The sequence below is a fragment of the Gastrolobium bilobum genome, unplaced genomic scaffold, assembly GCF_033153095.1.
Source record: "Gastrolobium bilobum isolate Gb01-03AN ecotype WA unplaced genomic scaffold, APGP_CSIRO_Gbil_v1 utg918, whole genome shotgun sequence".
In the NCBI taxonomy this organism is placed as follows: Eukaryota; Viridiplantae; Streptophyta; class Magnoliopsida; order Fabales; family Fabaceae; genus Gastrolobium; species Gastrolobium bilobum.
Genome location: NW_026898111.1, coordinates 134,727 through 156,441, shown reverse-complemented (window position 1 = coordinate 156,441; position 21,715 = coordinate 134,727). Strand labels below are relative to the sequence as shown.

Genomic DNA, 21,715 nt, shown 5'->3' with positions numbered 1-21,715 from the left:
TAACTCAACTAGTGGTGGACCCTACATTTATTAAAAAAAGAAAAAAAGAAAAAAAATTTGCACGCAAATCTAAAGATCAGAACATGAGAATTGAATTCTCATACAACGTGATAAAATGTTTTTCCTTCTTTAAATACCATAAAACCTATAAAAAACGACCTTGGAACATAAAAAAATGGAAAAGTTTATTAATATTCTTGTGGTTTATTTCTGAATCACCTATACTCCTGTGATTTTTTGTTTATCGCATATGTCCATATAGTTTGTAAAAAGTAAAAAATCACAGGAATATATATAATAAAAAACATATCCTTGCATAAATCACAAGAATATATGTAATAAAAAAAATCATATAGACATAAACGAGTATAGAATAAACCATAGGAGATTGGTGAATTTTTCGTAAAAAAATTACGTACGCACACGTGGCTTGTGTAGAATTCTATGTCAGTCTACATCACTTTAAATCAAAAACAACTTGCCGTGTGTGATTTGGCCACTTTCTTTGGCAAAATTTCCATAATAAACAATACTTCATGCGAAAGTTTATACATTAATAAAGGAATCCGACAAAAATTGTGACGATCCACTCCATGGGTCTCACAATTTCTGTAAGGTAACATATTAAAATAATCTTAACTCAAATATTAAATAATCTCTTCTATTAAAAATATGATTCCCACTCAAACTTTCATATACCTTTAGGTAAATTTTTTTTTTATAAATAATGCCCCCACTGAAAATAGTAAAAAGCCCAATAAAAAATATTCAACTGGTCACAAAAATACAGTAAAAATTAATCGGCAAGATTATATTTATTATTATTTTAGGCTTATTACTTAATTACTTATTATTAGATTAATTCAAAATTAACAGCACTTTTTTCTTTTTCAATAGTTAATTTTGAGTTAATCCAATAATAATTAATGAGATAATTAATAACTTGTATAACCGCCTTAGTAAGAAAATGATTTGATTTCTATCTATCATTCAAACAAGAGAAGAATTGATTGTTTTTTTCCCATAAGACTTGAACGTTTAAGTGAATTAAACACCGATATTTCATTAGGAATAGGAAAAATTACCCAACTTCTTTAAGAATTTTTAGGAAAAAATTATATATAAGATAGATTATCTGCTTACTATTTTTTTCTGCTTACCTCTCTACCTACAATCTTAAGAAGAGAGAGAAAGATGAGACAGAAAAAATAGTAAGAAGAATAACTTATTCTTATGATTTTACCTACCATTTTTTCTACTTACCATTTTTTTTACCTACCTACCTACCATTTTTTCTGTCTACATTTATCTATCACTCTGAAACATCAGTAGATCAGACTCTTAACTAACATTTATCTTTCTCTCTTCTTAAGATTCTCTAAAACATCATTAGATCAGACTCTTAACTAACATTTATCTTTCTCTCTTCTTAAGATTCTGATCTAACATATTAAAATTGAAGGATGGCAGAAAAAGATAGACCGCAGAAGTGATAGGTAGAATAACTTATCCTTCAATTATATATTATCCATCGACAAAATTAAATTTTTATATCGGGGCAGCAAAATTTGAACGTCGTGAAGTATCAACCAAACATAAGTGCCCACCTTGGTTGGCTAGAGGAGTTGATTTTTCATTTGCTGTGTTCTGACTGGGTCTTCCTGAAACGCAAAACACGTATGCATATTGCAAGTCTCAGACCTCACTTAGCTTTGCTTATTTACCAGTGGTCATTGGCGTGGACTAGTAGACGCTAGCTATAGAGCCTGTGACTTGTGAGTTGAGTTGCGATTTTGCTTATTTACCTAACCCAACCCCTACACACACTAATCACTCAGCACACACTCTCTCAAAGTGAAGAAAGAATGGCAGATCCAGTGGATGAGAGTTTGGGTTTAGGATCGGAGGGTTTGGACTCCGGCACCACCATTAAGCCCGATGACTTGTGCATGGAAATCGATCCGCCATTTCAGGAAAACGTTGCAACGGCCGAGGATTGGCGTAAAGCTCTCAACAAGGTCGTTCCCGCCGTCGTCGTCCTCCGAACCACTGCTACTCGCTCCTTCGACACCGAGGCCGCCGGCGCCAGCTACGCCACCGGCTTCATCGTCGACAAGAAACGCGGTATTATTCTCACCAATCGCCACGTCGTCAAGCCAGGTACGATACTTTTATTATTGATTTCACTCTCTTCTTTTCGGTTTTTGTTGAGATCTTTCTGTTGAGTCGAGTTTCCGCTTTCTGTTTCAAATGCGCAGGACCTGTGGTTGCAGAAGCCATGTTTTTGAATCGTGAAGAGGTTCCGGTGCATCCGATATACAGAGATCCAGTGAGTGAACTTTGTTTTCAGTTTGCTATCTTAGTTTTGATTTTTCAATATGCTGCCAATAATCGAATAAATTGGTATCCTAGTAGAATCCTTGGAATTTTGGCCATTTCTACTTGCATTCTGCTTCCTAGAAACTTTGTTGCTCAAGTGCGATCATGACTATGAACTATGATTGGTGTGCTACGGTTACGGACCTGCAAAAAAAGAAGAAGAAGCAAATAATTGGTGTTTACGCTGTTGCTTTTGGATAACTAGTATTTATAATACATAAGCATATTCATATTGTTATTACCTAAGGTCAAATTGAGGATCAAGATAATGTTGTTACTGAAATGAAGAGTGTTTTATCATCTCAACTCTCACGCCACCTTCATTGTTGTCATCGTACTTAATTTCTTTGTCTGTATTTAAATTATGAAATCACAAAATGATTTCCGTTTTGTTCTGTTTTATCAAGCTCAATTTCTTTTCTTTTTTATGATATAAAATTGAGTTTAGTGTTTGTCATTTTAAATGACACAACTTTGTGTCATTTTTAATGAAACTACGTCGTTTTGGTGTGTTTTATCATTTTCTCTAATTTATAAAATTAGAAATAAAAAGAAAATAGAGGAGAGAATGTAAAAACTTACCAAAATGACGTAGTTTCATTAAAAATGACACAAAGTTGTGTCATTTGAAATGACAAACATTTTTTCCTATAAAATTTGTACTGTAGACCTGCTCGTACTGTATTTTGTACATTTGTTTAAATTCTATAATTAATTCTTTTGGTTCTCAGAGAGATTTGTGTTTTTTTAATTCTCATTTATTTGATTAATTAGTTATTGCTCAGAATTATTTTTTGTTCCTCTTTCTCTGTGTGCCTGTTGATGCAACTAACTATATTCATTCACTTCTGCAGGTACATGACTTTGGGTTCTTCTGTTATGATCCTAGTGCTGTACAGTTTCTGAGCTATGAGGAGATACCTCTTGCTCCCGAGGCTGCTTGTGTTGGACTAGAAATCAGAGTTGTTGGTAATGATAGTGGTGAGAAGGTATTACCTTAATATTTGCATCTTTGGGTTTCATGTTAATTGTTTTTTGATTTAAATGTTTCGGACAAGTATGTTTCATTTGATAGTTCAATTCCTCTCACTCTCTCTTTCCTGTTGCACTCTTGCATTTTTTTTTTTTGGTCTTAATTGACTCTCGGAGGAAAAATGGCTACCTGATTTCTGTGCTTATATCAACGCTCATCAAATGCTACCGGTAGATAGTTTTCTTGGCAAATTGACCCAGTCAATAGAACATTGTTGCACAAAAGCACAATGATAGTGCATACTGAGAAATATGTTTTTTTTTTCCTTTCCGTTTCTCATCATGGTCAGTTTTCAAGTTATGTCTAGCTACGTCCGTTTATTGTCTTCTGTAGACGTTCTTGGCCTTGGGTTTCTAAAGTGACACATTAGCATTTATTTTCTTAACTTTACTGATACAAATTGGAATGTTTTCATGGTCAAGTCCCGTGTTTAAAAACTGCCACTTGCTTTTAATTGATGCAAAAGGACAATTACTTCCGATATTACTTTGATTATTTTTCACCCAATAAATTTTGTATAATTATTTTGGCTTATACTTTCAGGTTTCCATTTTGGCTGGTACCCTTGCTCGTTTGGATAGGGATGCTCCTCACTATAAGAAGTATGTTGCAGATATATGTAACCTTTATTTTTTTTAATTCTTTTTGTATATGGCTCCTCTCTTGAACAGATTGAATTTAGATAGTAAACTACTATTTGATGCAGGGATGGGTATAATGACTTCAACACATTCTATATGCAAGTAAGAGGGAACAAATATTTATTAATTTATTCACAGTTTTTTCTTGTTCATTTGTTATTTTCTTTTTCCTTCATATTTTAACATCCTTTATTTCTTTCCTAGGTAGTATTTGGACTGTTTCTGTGTCTTTATAACGTGTCCAATGCTATGCTAAAGGTTTCCTCAGCTGTTTTTAATTACTTTGAAATGTGGAAGTAAGGTAGAAATGAAAGGGGGCTTCATAGCTAAAAATGCTAGGAAAAGAAAATTGACTTTTTGGGATGAAATCCATGTTAGGCCTTCGTTTGACAACTTAATTTATAGATAGAGTGATTTGTTTGACATGATTTTTTTTAAGTCTTTTTGAGAGGTGGTTTATAATTACTGTACATGGTCAAACCCTTATTATGAGTACGCCTGATTGTCTTTTGCTTGATTGCAACCATATACCTTCTGATTTTTGCATTGCAGGCAGCATCTGGAACCAAAGGAGGATCAAGTGGTTCCCCAGTTATAGATTGGCAAGGTAGGGCAGTGGCCTTGAATGCTGGGAGCAAGTCATCAAGCGCATCAGCATTCTTTTTACCTCTAGAACGAGTGAGCTCTTGATATATATTTGCTGAACTTGTTTGATGCTTCCTATAGTATCCCAGGAGAATCATGACTCTTTTAGTGGGGAGCAACTAATTCAATTTAAAACAAGTAAATGACAAGATGTGGTGATTTACTTTTCAGGTTGTGAGGGCATTAAGGTTTCTTCAAATGGACAGTGAAACTTATGTTGATAAATGGAAGGCAGTTTCTATAACTCGTGGTACACTTCAGGTTTGTCCTTGAGATTATTCTTCGCAGATTCTTCCTTTTTTTTTTCTCATGATTTAATATTAAACCTATTTCATTAAACTGAAGCTTGAATATTTTGGATGCTGCATTTTAGCTAATAATATTGACTATATTAAATTTCTTTTCGATGGAGTTTTCCCTGTGAATTGAAACATTTTGCTGTTACTAGTGACCATTAGCCTTAGTCCATGGGCCAACACTCTTAAAAGCTTATGCTGTTAGTTGAAGACACATGAATGATTTTATATTACATCTCTAACACTTAATGATGTTTGTGAGCATTTACCTGTTATTTTGATGTCTCAAAAGTTGAAATGCAGTCTTAAGATATAAAGCTGCATTCTCTTTGGACCAGGATATTTGAGTGGTTATATTATGTTGTTGTTCTGAGCACAAACCATTTCATGATCCTCTTTCTTGTATTTCTTGTTCGTCCATCTTTGAAGGATTTTCTCTGTTATTCTCCCTCCATTTTTGCTCTGGGTTTGACGGATGGAGTTGTGATTTCATTTTTTTCTAAAATCTGGTTATGATGTCTCACTGGGAGGCTTATTAGTAATTAGGTAATTATTAAAGAATAAATATTCTTCATTGTTGTCTCCGAACTAATTTATGAGAAAAACTATTTTTACAGGAGTTAGTTTAGTACCTATCTAGACTTGTCCGCTTTATTTGTTTGAAATGTCCCCATTGCTAAATTTCTTTCAGTGCACTTATTGTGTCTATGTGACTTTATGGATGTGTTCTCGATATTGGATAACAAGATGAATGTAGACACTTATCTTTATAGTTATTTCTTTTAAGAGAACTTTTATTCCTCACATCTTTTTTCTATTTTTCTGCTTATTACAAATGTGTTTTCCATATTGGATAACTTTGCTTTTTCCTCATGGTTCTGTAAATAGATGTTTCCTTTGCACATGAAGGAATCTCATTTTATTTATACTTTGTGTAAAATACGATACAGGTGACATTTCTCCATAAAGGATTTGACGAGACTCGTCGGCTTGGCCTCAGAAGTGAGACAGAGCAGGTTGTTTTTAAATCTTATCTTGATTGAGTAGCAGTTTTCTTTAAATATGCCCTGGATTATTTACGCTGGTTTTAAATTATGTAGATAGTACGGCATGCTTCTCCAGCTGGTGAAACTGGAATGCTTGTCGTAGACTCTGTGGTAAGCAAATTGTTGTGTCAAATTTTAATTTTTTATTGATATTCTATTTTAATTTATTTGGCTTTAATACTTGACTTGTTTAGGTGCCAGGTGGTCCAGGTTATAAACATTTGGAACCTGGTGATGTACTTGTTCGCGTCAATGGGGAAGTAAGTTTGTCTGAAGGGAAATTTTTGTTTTCCTGATCTCCCCCTTTATTTCCTTCCTTCCTTTCTTTGTTGATTTAGTTTGTATATTGTCCTTGGTGAAATTCTAGGGTATAGATTTCATGTAAAAGAATGAGAAATGGTTATATGAATGTCATACTTGATTATGGAGGGCTGATGTAGAAGGAAAAAAATTGGTATCAGCAACTTATCTGGATAGAAGTAGATGTAATGTTGTACATCCGAACTGCTGCTCATGATAATTATGCTTAGCTTAGGTACTATGACAAGGAGACTGCTACTTGGACAAGTAACAAATGCGAATTGCATTCTATTATGTCTTATATTTTTTGAATCTACTATGTCTATTTTGTCACCCATTTGTTGAAAAAAGCAATTTTGAAAAAGTATGGATTTTTAGGATTCCTAAATAATGGCCTCTTAATTTTGATAACTTAATTAACTTCATCTTTTAAAAGTTTTTAACATGTTTTTTTGAGAGATTATTGGTTTCAAGAATTCCTTTCTTGCTCATGGAAACTGCAAAAATGGGGACTTTCATCGTCTGTGTACTGTTTGTGGTTGATATAGGTGCAGGAGAAGCTTTTCTTAATCTCTTTACTAGAGCTTGACTCCATAAAATTCATTGCAGGTCATTACTCAGTTCCTGAAACTGGAGACTATACTTGATGATAGTGTAAACAAGAATATTGAATTACAAATTGAAAGAGGCGGCACATCCAAGAATTTGACTTTGCTGGTGAGATATTTTTTGCTTGGATATAACCTTATTAGTACTTTGTGACATACCCAAATGCAAAGAACTTTGGGACTATGGTGATCAACTTGCAACCTCCACTCTTTCTGAAGAGTGGGGCTAAAGAAATCCTAACTGCATAAAATGGTAAATAAATAAAAGCATCGACAAAATTGTACTTTGTACATCCCTCTAATTTCATCAAAACTTAGTGGGACTCATAGGTGGCAAAGTAGGTTGGCCCGCTCTGACCAGCTGCCAACCCGCCAAAAACGGGGTGGGGCGGGTTGGCCCGCCTCTTGAATGTGGGTTGAAAATATCAACCCATCCTATTTTATGACGGGTTAGCCGGTCAACCCGTTTAAAAAATAAAAGTAATTAAAATTTAAAAATAAATTATATTTTATAAATTTCATAATATTATTTAATTTCATTTCACTCCCCTTAGTTTTTTCCAATCTCAAGCTTAAATGTATGTTAATATTCAGTCAGACATTCTCTAGGAACTCATTTTTGCCTCCATATATGGATAACTTTTGTCATAAATAAAGTTTTTTTTCTAGGGAAGTATTAAGATAAATTTTTTTGGATATCACAAAATCTGTGACAAATAAAATACTATTTAACAATTTTTTTTAAAAAATGACCCGCGGGTTGAACTCGTTGTGACCCACTCTTATATGGGCCGGGTTGAAAATCTCAACCCAACCTGCCATTTGTGGCGGGTTTAACGGGCCAACCCGACGGGTTGGGCCCATTTTGCCACCGCTGAATACAGTTACTGATATACTAGAATGATACTGTTATAACAATTTTGTTTGAAAGTAATAAAGTGGCTTGTAATTTTCTGAAGTTTTTTGCGATCCTTTAATCCTTTGTAACCAAATGCATGATACTTATAATTTTTGGCTTGCCTGACATGGGGCTTGACCACCTGTCACATGGAGTATGGACTCAACTTGGAAGACCAATCCAACTGACATCTCACATTTTGCCACCCATGAAAGAGGGAAATATTTACCCATGAAGTATTACTGAACAGAAAGTAACTGATGAAAATATAAAGTAACGTTGGGTTCCTAGGTTCTTAGTTACTACTATGAACCTGGCTTGCGATTTGACCAACAGCTTGAATAATGAAAATCCAATTATTGCTTACTGTTATGCTAATTATTTTTTTCAAATGTTCATCTCAGGTGCAGGATTTGCACTCAATAACTCCCAATTATTTCTTAGAAGTTAGTGGGGCAGTAATACATCCTCTTTCTTATCAGCAGGTTAGTTGGACTGTACTTGGATTGTTATGTGCTTATTTTATTGTCTTCTCTGAAGAAAACATAGTTGAATATGATTTTGCTTGCAGTTGAGTGGCTGAATGAGGTGGCATTTAAATGAATAAATGTGTCTTGAATATTGACCATGTTCCTGATAGTTAAGAAATTATTACAGAGTAGCTTTTGGCCTTTTGCTTTCATTCTATATGTCTATCTGTCTATGAATGCCTGTCTTCTGTTAAATTACTGTTTGCTAAATTGCTATAAATGGTCAATTTGTCATCTGTTACTTATGAATTATGATATAGTGTACCACTTTGTTTCTTTTTGTGGTTACTGCAACATAGTTATCTGGACGTATTATGGTGTTATACAACACCTGGCATTCAATTGTTATTGTTGCAACTCCCAATATGTTATTCACCCCTCTCTAAGGTTGCTTCTGTTACTCTTCTAATTTTAACTTACCTATCTCATAATGGTGTTGTTTATCATTTTCTTTAATGCAGGCTAGAAACTTCCGCTTCCATTGTGGTCTTGTTTATGTGACTGAACCAGGGTATGTATGCCTAGATAGACATTGACTGTTCCAAACTTGATACAGGCCACAGAAAATATTAGTCGATTGTAGTTTATATTGATAGGTTATGCTAATCAAAATTATAATTACATCCAGGTTAGTGAAATTGTTAATTTTCTATAACTTCTTGATGATCTTATAAGATTTATCTCTTGATGTATTCAAGAATTCCTTAAAAGTTGTTCACCACTTGACAAATTTATGAATAACCTTGAGTCTAGCATAACTTCTCCCTTCATGCACAAGGGGTTGTTCCTCGATGGAGAGGATCCTTGTGATGTTTATTTAACATTTTGGTGTATGGCATGTGGTTTATTGAACATGTGGTAATTACCTTTTGCAGATATATGCTTGTAAGAGCAGGCGTTCCTCGCCATGCAATAATTAAGAAATTTGCTGGTGAGGAAATATCTTGCCTTGAGGAATTAATATCAGTTCTCTCTAAGCTATCTAGGGGTGCTCGAGTACCATTGGAGTATATAAGCTACATGGATCGTCATCGAAGGAAGGTAGCGGTTACTATACATTCAAGACATATGATATTTAATGAATATATATTTCCAGATACTGGTGATTTCCTGTTGATGTGACTTTCATATAGAGCTGCTTTACCCTTTAAAACCTTGATCTATATATTGCAATAAATTATGTCCTAGTGGTTCATGAATAGAAAGCAATTCCTCATTGATTAGATTGTGCGTATTGTATTTCAAAGAAAACTAATACAACATCAAGGGAAGGGTAACTCAACAATACTGGGGAATATTCTAGATAACAACATACATACCTGAAGGGTGCAATTCTGTTAGAAGTGAGAAAATAATCATTATTGAGGTGGCAAGGTGGATAGGAGAGTTTGTTAAATAGAGCAAGGAGCATGTGGAATTTTTTGGTTTTTTGTTTTTGGGGTGGGGGGGATGGATTTTGGACACACTTGGGCTGGGAAACCAGAATTGGGAGAGACATCTGGAGCCTCTTGAATTGCTCAAATCTATCTTTTCCTGCTCAAACCTATCTTTTCCTTCTTGCTTTTTTACCTTCTGTGTTTTTTCTCAGTTTTCCAACATAACATGTACTGCTGTTGTTGAATTGCCAGCCTTAACTAAAGAATTTTGTATTTCTTTGTATTTATTTGAATAAATTACATAAGGAGTATTTATACAAGAAAGAGTCGCTAAGAATGACTCAGCGATGACTAGTCAATCATAATCAATCATAATCAATCCTAATCAATCCTAATTAATAGGAAATAAAAACGGAAATATTTGAATCCTGATTTCCTACACTCCCCCTCAAGTTGGGAGATAAATGTTGATCATTCCCAACTTGCCAATCAAGTCTTTGAATGCTGGACGGTGTAGGCCCCCTTGTAAGTATATCTGCAGTCTGCTCTTTGGTAGGAACATACATCATACGCACACTTCCATCATCTAATTTTTCTTTGATGAAGTGGCGATCAACTTCCACGTGCTTTGTTCGATCATGATGCACAGGATTTTGAGCAATGCTGACAGCTGCCTTGTTGTCACAATATAGTTTTATTGGTAGGGAATATGAAATCTTCAACTCTTGAAGAAGTCTTCTCAACCAGATTCCTTCACAAACTCCATGAGCTAAAGCTCGAAATTCTGCTTCAACACTACTTCTTGCAACCACCGTTTGCTTTTTGCTTCTCCAAGTAACAAGATTTCCCCACACACAGGTGCAATGGCATGAGGTAGATCTCCTGTCTACTGATGATCCTGCCCATTCTGCATTAGTGTAGATTTCAATCGTCCTTTTATACCCTCTTTTAAAGAATAATCCTCTTCCTGGAGTGTTCTTGAGGTATCTGAGCACCCTATAGACTGCACTAAGATGCTTCTCCTTGGGTGAGTGCATGAATTGACTAACCATACTCACCGCAAAGGCAATGTTAGGACGCGTGTGAGATAAGTAAATTAGTTTGCCAACCAATATCTGATATTGTTCTTTATCCACCTCATTCCCATCTTCAATACCTATCTTGGTATTAGGTTCCACAGGTGTCTCAGCAGGCTTACACCCTAACATTCCAGTTTCCACCAAAAGATCTAGAACATATTTCTTTTGTGAGAGTGATTCCTGTTTTGCTCCTAGCAACTTCCATACCAAGGAAATATTTGAGAGTGGCAAGATCCTTTAATTCAAACTGAGTTGCTAGATACTTCTTCAAGGAGTTCAATTCCTCAATATTGTCACCTGTAAGGACTATGTCATCTACGTACACAATAAGAATAGCAATTTTATCATCCTTAGAGTGTTTGTGGAAGAGAGTGTGATCAGTCTGTGCTTGAATGAAGCCTCTTCTTTTGACAGCTTGTGTGAATTTGTCAAACCATTCTCTAGGAGACTGTTTCAACCCATAGAGACTTTTTTAGTTTACACACTGATCAATTTTCCTTTTCAAAACCAGGTGGAGGATCCATATAGACTTCTTCATGTAAGTCACCATTTAGGAATGCATTCTTCACATCCAACTGTTGCAGAGGCCAATCTAGGTTGGCAGCAAGTGATAACAGAACTCGGATGGTATTGACTTTAGCAACTGGAGCAAAAGTCTCATGATAATCTATCCCATGAGTTTGTGTGAACCCTTTTGCAACCAATCTTGCCTTGTATCTGTTGATGCTATTATCCGCATTGAATTTTATTGTAAACACCCATTTGCATCCTACTGCCTGTTTTTCCTTTGGTAGGGTCACTATCTCCCAAGTTGCATTTCTTTCTAAAGAATTCATTTCTTCAAAGACAGCATCCCTCCATTTTTTATCATCGAGAGCCTTATGTATATTTCTCGGTATCTTTTTACTATCCAACATAGTATTGAAAGTACGGAACCCTGGGGACAACTTTTCATATGAAATATGATTAGAAATAGGATGAGTAGTACAAGATCGAGTACCTTTTCTGAGAGCAACAGGCAAGTGTAGATCATTTTTATCATGACACTCAAGCGTTGGGGTGCTGGAACTAGAACATGGTTCAGAATCCTGGCAATGTAGAGGCTCTGGGTTATTTACACTTTGAAGAGGCTTTCGCCTGTTATAAACTTTTCCCCACTTTGAGGAGGCTCCGGATAGTGAGGATTCTGTAGTTGGGTTTCCAATAGTAGAGGTAATACTGTGGCATCAGTAGGTTCCCATGACTGATCTTCATCTGCTCCTATAGACTCCCCCTGAAGAGAAGTCAAGGGAAAGAAAGGTTGAGTCTTAGAAAAGGTGACATCCATAGAGACAAAGACCTTACGAAGAGAGGGAGAATAACACTTATAGCCACGTTGAGTGGGAGAATAACCAACAAAGACACACCGGAGAGACATATGATCAAGCTTAGACCGTTGATGAGAGGGAATATGGACAAATACAACACAACCAAATAACTTGAGAGGTAGGGAGGAGACGCCTCGAAAGGAAGGGAAGCTGCGGAAAAAACTAGAAATAGGAGATTGAAATTTGAGAATGCGAGATGGCATTCGATTGATCAGATACAAGGCAGTGAGAACGACTTCCCCCCAAAGGTATTTAGGAACACTCATAGTGAACATAAGAGCCCGAGCAACTTCAAGGAGATGTCGGTTTTTTCTTTCCGCAACTCCGTTTTGTTGGGGTGTGTCAGGACACGAGCTTTGGTGAAGGATGCCATGTTGGGAAAGATATTCTCCAAGAATGGAGTTAAAATACTCTTTGCCATTATCTGTACGCAGAATTTGTATAGCAGCTTGGAATTGGGTTTGAACCATGGCATGAATTTTTTTAAAAATGGATGCAGCATCTGACTTGTCCTTTAGAAGGTATACCCAACAAACTCGAGAATGGTCATCAATGAAGGTAATGAACCATCGAACACCTGAAATATTCTTTACACGGGCTGGACCCCATATGTCACTATGAATTAAAGAAAATGGGGAAGAATCATGGTGAACTTTAGAAGGATAATGAACACGAGTATGCTTGGCAAGTTGACAAATATCACAAGAAAACAAACTAGGACTTTTATTAATAAATAAGTTTGGTAACAACTTCTGAAGATAGTTAAAATTTGGATGGCCTAGCCTACGATGCCACAGCATAACATCATTACATGAATCAAAAGGAAACATAGAGTTTTTTTCCACAAAAACAGCTTCATGAGTCACATCCTCCTCAAAGTAGTAAAGTCCACCATCCTCTCTAGCACTGCCAATCATCCTCTCCGAGTCTTGTTCCTGAAAAACACAACCATGAGGAAAGAATTTAGCAAAACAATGCAACTCAGAAGTCAGCTTGCTTATGGAAATGAGATTACAAGCCAGAGAAGGAACATAAAGAACTTGTGTTAAATTAATCAGCTCAGAAAGTTTAATGGTTTCGTGTCCTGCAATATGGGAAAAACTGCCATCGGCGATCTTGACCCGAGAGGGTTCAAAGTATGGAGTGTATGAACAGAACAAGCTCGGATTACCTGTCATATGGTCAGAGGCTCCAGAATCAAGGATCCAATGATTTTGACTATCAACATGGAAAGCTGTACCTTGCTGGGCCTCATTACTAGTGGCCTTAGGAGGTTGAGTCAAAAGTCTTTGAAGTTGTTCAAACTGAGTTTTGCTAAGAAAAACACCATCTGAGTCAGAGGATGCATGAGGCTCATCAATCTTGTCATCAGTAGAGACCTGATATGCACGACCTTTATTCTGTCCTTTTGGCTTCCAATTTGCAGGTTTCCCGTGGATTTCCCAACATTTCTCACGGGTATGACCAATTTTATTGCAGTGGGTGCACCATGGACGACCATCCCGTTTTGATTCTCCAGAGGAACGGTCAAAGGTACGTTTGGCAGCCAATGCAGACATATCATCAGACTTATCAATTGACTCATTTTCTCCCAGCATAATTCTCCGTCTACTTGCTTCTCTACGAACTTCAGCAAAGGCATTAGCAAGTGAGGGTAAGGGTCGTTGTCCCAATATTCGACCACGAACATCATCAAGATCTTGGTTGAGGCCAGCAAGAAAATCATATAGTCGTTCCTTCTCCAAGTGTTTTTAAACTGGGTATTTGCTTCCAATCCTTTAAGATCGGATGCATAATAAAGATCCAGTTCCTGCTATAAATTTGTTAGTGCAGTAAAATATTCAGTAATTCTCATACCCCTTTGACGAAAGTCTCTCAACTTATTTCTCAGTTCAAAGACTTGAGAGGTATTCTCCAGATCTGAATAATTTTGTTGAACAGCATCCCAAATGTCCTTGACAGTATCGAAGAACAAATAGGTTTGGCCAATATGTGGTTCCATGGAATTAGTCAGCATTGCCATTACCAAGGAATTATTAATCTCCCAATTTTCCCTCAAGATAACCCATCTTACCTTTTGCACGGATCACCAACTTAACAGATTGAAACCATTACAGAAAATTTTTACCGTTCAACCGGTGACTAGTAATCTGCATACTTAAGTTGTCTCCAGAGAACTGAGTATTGGGAACAGATGAGGAAGCAGAAGAATGCTCTGAGGAAGACATGAAGGAAGAGAGAGGACTTGACCGTGGATGAAAAAATCAAGTTTTATTTTTTCAGATCTGACCTCCGGAACATGAAAGGGAGACTCCAGCGAGAGGTTCTGTGCAAGGCGTGGCGAAAAAAGACACCGGGAAGGTGGCACGTGAAGCTCGCGTGCCGGAGGCTGGCCGCGCGTGTGACGGCACGTGGCGGCTGACGGTGATAGGTCAAGTGGCGTTCAACTCGTCGGAGCCTTCTGAGTCAAATGGTCACTTCACTTTCTTGATTGGAGGTCTGTAGATAAGGTTTCTGGGTTTGGACAGAATTGAGGAGGTGTTTTTAATGATATTTGGATGGTATTTCAGCCTCGAAGACGACTAATTTAGGGTAGGAACGAACACGCTCTTGATACCATGTAAAGAACCTTGGGATACACTACCCCAAAAGCTAGCTCAAAGGGTGGGAGTGCCCAAGGCCTTATAAACTCCACATTAGTTGCTCATACAACCAATGTGGGACTATATATCTCAACATGCCCCCTCACACGAGAGCCCATTGGGCTAGAAGAATGGAAGATGCAACTGGCCCAGCCTACCTGTGCTTAGAAAGTCCACAAGAGAAAGTGGGGGGCGCAAGGCTTTGATACCATAAAGAATTTTGTATTTCTTTGTATTTATTTGAATAAATTACATAAGGAGTATTTATACAAGAAAGAGTCGCTAAGAATGACTCAGCGATGACTAATCAATCCTAATCAATCAATCAAAATCAATCCTAATCAATCAATCATAATCAATCCTAATCAATTATAATCAATCAATCTTAATCAATCCTAATTAATAGGAAATAAAAACGGAAATATTTGAATCCTGATTTCCTACATTAACCAATACCCACACCAGTTTTTCCTTCCATTTCTTATTTCTACATTTTGGTTCTGATAAAAAACATTGAATTTTCTATTTAGAATTACCTTTCCTTTTCTTTGCTCTATAAGATTTTAGGATATGCACTTGGCATACCTCGATCTATGTATACTTGTGTTCAGCATACATATTTAGAATATGTTCCTTAGATTTTGTAGAAGTCAGCTATTATGGTTGTACATGTTATTTGATTCTTTTTATTAGTATTATGGTTAATAAATGTTGATTAATAAGTATGGGCTTGCAATTTCTCATGTTGCATGAGAAATTCAAGTTTTCCTACAGAGAGAGAAAGAGGTAGGGCCCACCTTAAAGAAAAAAATAAAATATAGAAAAGTAATAGGCACGGACATCGAAAGTGAGAGTGGTAGGAGAGGAGACTTCTCATGCAACATGAGAAGTCTTTTTCCCAATAAGTATATATGATTTAGGAACTTAGGACCCATGGGCACTAATGTATGACTTGACACAACATCAAATAGTGTTTAGAATTTGATCATCATTGATTCAACCAAAAATGATTAGATATATAATTTTTAGATATATCAAATAAATAGTAAAAAAATCAAGTAGTGTATAATTTTTATGTTTTAAATTTCTTATGGAATGTTAATCTTTTGGAACATAATTAAATTCTAATAAACATCAAACTCTACAACCATGATTTACATGTTGTGAGTTTTTGATCCAAAATTTTAATCTATAATTTTTTTTAAGGGGAGGGTTATATTTACAAACTTTTTGTTTACAAACTCTTACAAACTACACTATGTACTCCCGGAAGTACACTAGGTTACACTATGTACTTTCGGGAGTATATTGTGTAATTTGCAAAAATTTGTAAATAGATCCTTTCCCTTTTTTGGGGAGGGTTATATTTATAAACTTTTTGTTTACAAACTCTTACAAACTACACTATGTACTCCCGGAAGTACACTAGGTTAAACTATGTACTTCCGAGAGTACATAGTGTAATTTGTAAAAATCTGTAAAAAAAAACGGATCCTTACCTTCTTTTTAATGATGTAACTTTATTCTAACTCTAAAGTGGTCTCAACGAGCATATTCATGTTGCTGAGTATCAGTAATCCATCAATGTTTTATGTTACATGTATGGTTGGAGTGAATTATCATCCTTTGTTCACGTGGATAATTGAACTTGAAATTTAGTGCTGATTTTAGAACTTGATTGACTTTCTGACATGATAATATTTTCATGTTAGAAGCAGTGGTATATTTATAATTTATATGTTTGTATCTATATTTCTTTGGTGCATCAGTGAATTGAGGTGTATCTTGAGTATATAACTCACTGCTGCTTTTGTTTCATGAACTTATCTGATCGATGCAGTCTGTGCTCGTGACGGTTGATCGCCATGAATGGTATGCACCTCCCCTGATATACACTCGTGATGACAGTACTGGCCTCTGGATTGCTAAGCCTGCCTGTCAGCCCAATTCCCTTTTTCTATCATCTTGTCCCAAAGATGTTGGAAATCTGGCCAGACAGCCTGATTCACTAACTGGTGAGCATGCTTGTGCGGAACATGTGAGTGAAGGTAACAATCAAGAGTTGGTTAATGGTGTCACTAGCATGGAAACCAATTATGAAGATCCTTCAGAGTATGCATCTCACCACAATGCATTTGATGGCGTGGTGAAAAAACGAAGAGTGGAGGAAGCTTTATCAGCTGATGGAAGTGTTGTTGCTGATTTTTCCTTAAATGAAACCAGGGAAACTAAGCTTGAAAAATCAGGTGTTATACAGGATGATGAGTTAATGGACTATCAAGGAGCAACTGCTGCCACAGCAAATGCATCAGTTTCTGAGCGTGTGATCGAGCCTACTCTTGTGATGTTTGAGGTATTATTCATAAATTTTATCACAGTTTTATTTAGTTGCTTAACTGAAAAGCATGGTATAGGTGCATGTATCATACTGAAATGATATATTTGGGGTATCCTCCTTGAGTTTCAAGATAACCTCATTAAAAAGTACCAAAACTTTTACAAATTTAGTAAATTTTGGGGGTGTCAGAAGAGTTTCGGTTCATTTTGATAAAAAAATTATGTTAGGACACCACCTATCATCAGGGTTTACACTAGGAAGAGCCACAGGTGATTAGAGCCATAGACAAGGCAATGAATGCGTGTGACTAGATTTTGGGCAGAAAAACTAGTTGTAACAGAATGGGAATCAGAAAGCATAAAAAGGGATGAGGGGAGGGAAGCGAGGGGAGAAGGAATTGAGTTGAAGAGAGAGAGAATAGGAGAGTGCAGGGCTCTAAGAACACATGCTGTATCTTTCCCTTGCAGTTTAATTTCCATTCCACAAGCCTCTGATATCTGTTCAATATCACTGAGCGCAATAGAATTCTGTGACTTCCTTTCTATTACTGTCTAAGCTTCTTTTCAGTTCTAAGTTCTAACAAATTATTATATAATATTTAGCAAAATTTAACAATTTTTTTGGTGGGCTTTGGTTTTTTTTTGTCTTTTGGCTTAATTGGAAGTTATTTTTTAACTGATTAGAAACGTGTTTTGAAATGTTTCAATCTTATGATTAGTTGCATTTTGATGTATGTTTCTGATATTTGGAACAGGGAAAACTTTCATTCTGACCCAAAAAGCTTTGACCATTGAAGTTCAATTTTTTTTTTATTTTTTTGTTTGGGGGGGGGGGGGAGGCATTTTTGTTCGTTTACAAAATGATAAGATAATAAGCCTAACTATGTTAATTTTAATTTCGGTGCTATTTAGCGATATATTCAGGTATATATATTTAGGGAAGAGTATTTCTCCAGTCATCAGAGATAAAGTTATCTCCAGTGAGTTCAAAACGACGTCGTTTTGGGGTTATAAGATTAAAAAATTATAATGATAAAGACTAATATAACCCTGCAATATATTATAATTACAAAAATACCTTGATTTTCGCCCTAAAATGACGTCGTTTTGGGCTCACCGGAGATAACTTATCTCCATAGACCGGAGAAATCCTTTATCCATATATTTATAGTAGTTTATTTATCATATCCTAGAATTTTCTAGAATTGATGCATATTAGCTTACTTCAGTGTCTCCTACCTGTTCTTCATTAGCAACCTGTCCTACTGTTTGTGTTATGATGTCCGACTTAACAATTTTATTAACAATCAAGTAATCTTTTTTTAAGGTTGTGTTTGTTACAAGGATTGTCAAGTTATTTCTGTGAAAGTATGCTAGGGAATATGACATTTTTATGTTTGGGACAAGCTTTAAAAATTATTAAACGTTATTGATTCCCAAGAAAGTGACATTTCCATGTTTTGCTTTATTTTCATTCCCATGATGAGGGGTGAGTATGTTGCTTTCCGTAGTAATGGAAATTATTTTGTTACCCAACTATTAACCTCCACTTTCCCTCCCACTTTTTCTCTCCCATCATTTGACATACTTTTGAATTTACCCAAAAATAACATTCTTGGCCATAGTATTTAAAAATGTCATTCATGGAAATGTAATCATATACCTTGAAACTTGTTATACTAAATTCCTGTGGGAAATGCAGGTTCATGTTCCTCCATCTTGTATGCTTGATGGCGTTCATTCACAGCACTTTTTTGGAACTGGTGTCATAATATATCACTCTCAAGATATGGGATTAGTTGCAGTTGACAAGAATACAGTTGCAATATCTTCCTCTGATGTGATGCTATCCTTCGCTGCTTTCCCAGTTGAAATTCCAGGAGAGGTAAATCTTTCTAAAAGAATGGGATCCTAATACAAATGAATAAACATGAAAACTGTCTTTCTTTAGCTTCTTGTCCCTATTTCTTAATTGTAGGTGGTATTTCTCCATCCTGTCCATAATTATGCTCTCATATCATATGATCCCTCTGCTTTGGGACTTGTTGGCGCCTCAGTGGTTCGCGCTGCAGAGTTACTTCCAGGTGGGTTTCACCATGTAATTGCTAATTTCTACTGTTTTAATGTGACTGCAACGGACCCATAAAGACTACTATCCATACCTTGGCTAAATGGAGAAAAGCTAACTGGCTCCCCCTAGGGACTGAAAAGAAAAAAGAATTTGGGATTTTTTTATTTGCTGTTGCTCTGAGGTCCAATTTCTTTGGTCCCCTTTCTCTCAAGGAACACTTATCATACCAGTGACAGCGAGGGTAGCGTGATAACTGTGGACGTGATAAACTTTTGTAGCTGATATTTTATAGTTTTGCTTTTTTGTGTGGAAGTTTATTGATTTTGATAAATGATTAAATAACTCTAGCAACAGATAAGAGAACATTTTAAGGGTAAAATGAGCTTGTCTGAAAAACTATACATTTTAGATTTATATGATGTGAGAAGGCAGAGGTTTTGAGGGCACGTGCACCTCCACAATCATTTATCTATATTGAGGAAAGGCTCATATTTAGTGCACTTCCACAATCATTTATCTATATTGAGGATAGGCTCATATTTAGTACATTTTTCTTGTCCAGAGCCGGCATTACGTCGAGGGGATTCTGTTTACCTTGTGGGGTTGAGTAGAAGCCTTCAAGCAACTTCTAGGAAATCAGTTGTTACCAATCCTTGCGCTGCATTAAATATAGGATCTGCTGATTCCCCACGTTACAGAGCAACCAACATGGAAGTAATTGAGCTGGATACTGGTAAATTTGGACAAGTTCTTTTTTTTTTCTTTTCCTTTTACTTTTTTACCAGCATGTTACTTATGCGGATTAATGTCTTACTTTTCATGTGTTTAAATACAGATTTTGGTAGTACATTTTCGGGTGTGCTAACAGACGAACAAGGAAGGGTCCAAGCTATATGGGGAAGCTTCTCTACTCAGGTTTATAACACTTATTCTCTGCTTGCTGGGATGGATATGGATATTTTTCATTGGGGTCATGATACGAAAAAATACTAAAATTGGATGGTAAATTAATTCTCAAGACATTAATATAATCCATTTCTGAGCATTTTCCGAACAGAGTTTTCATCATTTGACATGAGTGCCTTTTTGACTAAATGTCAAAAGTTCAAACTTTCTGCTCCTTTTTCTTTGTTAAATTAATTTCAGCATGATACATGGGTAAGCCTGTGCCCCGTGTAATTCCTGTGCTTCAAACCTTTTTTCCTTTTTGTTTTTGCGTGATGAGAGTGTATTAGAAATTCTAGTAAGAATTACTCTCAGTTTTTGTTCTAATAGCTTAAACTTTTAGTAAAGTTTGTTGCTTGACAATTGACACTAATAAACCCTTAATTTTGATTTCTATTTTTTTGGTTAATAGAAGTTTAGTGGGAGATGAGGTTGCCTTATTTCAAGGTCAAGATAAGTGGCGTGAACGGTCGAACTCTCGTCAAATTATCAGGTTATAAGGATTTGTAGTAGAGGGCACAACTTGAATCGTCTCTCTCAAGGAATCTGCAAGGAACTTAATCGATCAATTAAAACAGAAAGTATAAAAAGGGGGTTTTATGCTATTAAAAACGGAAAGTAAATTAAGATTGTAAAAACGGAAATTATCTATTCAAAAGCAACCAACCCAAGAATTAGGATTCAAAGAACATCCATCATTGGACAAATAATTACCCAAAATTGTGGTTGATCCTAAACAAATTGGAATCTCTGCATTCGTTTAGAAACCCCTCTCTAGATGATCGTCTAGCGTTTGATTGAATATGACGCGTCTACTTGCGCAATCGCAGAGTATCAACCTGTTCGACTTCAGATCAGTGTTTTAAAACCCTACCCCACCCCCCGGGTCAACCCTGACCCCTCCCTTCTGAGGGTTGGGGTCATAAGTTGGACCCTATATGCACATCGACCCCTCCGACCCCCAAAACCCGGACGAGTTTCAGTGACTCCCGAATCAGAGGGGTCAAAGGAGGTCACTGCATGTTTTTTTTTATAAAGAAAATTCCATGAAACAACGTCGTTTTATTAAAAAATAAAAATAAAAATGCTTGCAAACCTAAATCTAATCGTTCTCTTCTCTCTAAACGACCTAGACATGTGGTATCTTGATAATTTGGTATCATTAGAATATGAGTTTTGTACTTTGGTGTCTTGATACTTTAATTAGGTTGTGTAATATTGATTTGTGGTTATAATTGGTGAATTATGTTAAGGATATTTTGAATCTTTGATGATTGGTGAATTGCTTTTTAATATTTTCATATAGGATATATATATTTATATTTTTTTAATATATAAAACCGGGTCGGCATAGTGAACCCGTGACCCCTGACCTCGGCCGGGTCGATGGCCGGGCCGAGTTTTTAAACACTGCTTCAGATCATTGGGTTAATCAACCTAAACGTTAAATGTAACGTTTAATCTTGTAAAGAACCAATTCAACCCAAAAGCTTAAGCTGTTGGATGAGGTTATATTAATGGT

At 36.0% G+C, this 21,715-nt stretch overlaps 1 protein-coding gene across 2 annotated transcripts in view; it reads left to right on the top strand.

The window, feature by feature from the left end:
- The first annotated feature begins 1,625 nt into the window (after positions 1-1,625).
- Positions 1,626-21,715, top strand: part of LOC133312944 (protease Do-like 7) — a 29,251-nt gene continuing 9,161 nt past the window's right edge. The window contains exons 1-19 of one of the 2 annotated variants that reach the window (XM_061514237.1): positions 1,626-2,160; positions 2,259-2,329; positions 3,234-3,368; positions 3,956-4,014; positions 4,119-4,155; positions 4,606-4,731; positions 4,870-4,959; positions 5,945-6,010; positions 6,095-6,151; positions 6,235-6,300; positions 6,950-7,057; positions 8,251-8,331; positions 8,838-8,887; positions 9,252-9,417; positions 16,681-17,193; positions 18,880-19,062; positions 19,156-19,261; positions 19,811-19,981; positions 20,084-20,163. In XM_061514237.1, coding sequence (XP_061370221.1) covers positions 1,866-2,160; positions 2,259-2,329; positions 3,234-3,368; positions 3,956-4,014; positions 4,119-4,155; positions 4,606-4,731; positions 4,870-4,959; positions 5,945-6,010; positions 6,095-6,151; positions 6,235-6,300; positions 6,950-7,057; positions 8,251-8,331; positions 8,838-8,887; positions 9,252-9,417; positions 16,681-17,193; positions 18,880-19,062; positions 19,156-19,261; positions 19,811-19,981; positions 20,084-20,163 — 2,460 coding nt within the window. In that variant the 5' untranslated portion in view covers positions 1,626-1,865. Of the gene's footprint in view, positions 2,161-2,258; positions 2,330-3,233; positions 3,369-3,955; positions 4,015-4,118; positions 4,156-4,605; positions 4,732-4,869; positions 4,960-5,944; positions 6,011-6,094; positions 6,152-6,234; positions 6,301-6,949; positions 7,058-8,250; positions 8,332-8,837; positions 8,888-9,251; positions 9,418-16,680; positions 17,194-18,879; positions 19,063-19,155; positions 19,262-19,810; positions 19,982-20,083; positions 20,164-21,715 lie in introns of those variants that run through there. The other variant, XM_061514238.1, reaches the window with a different exon arrangement.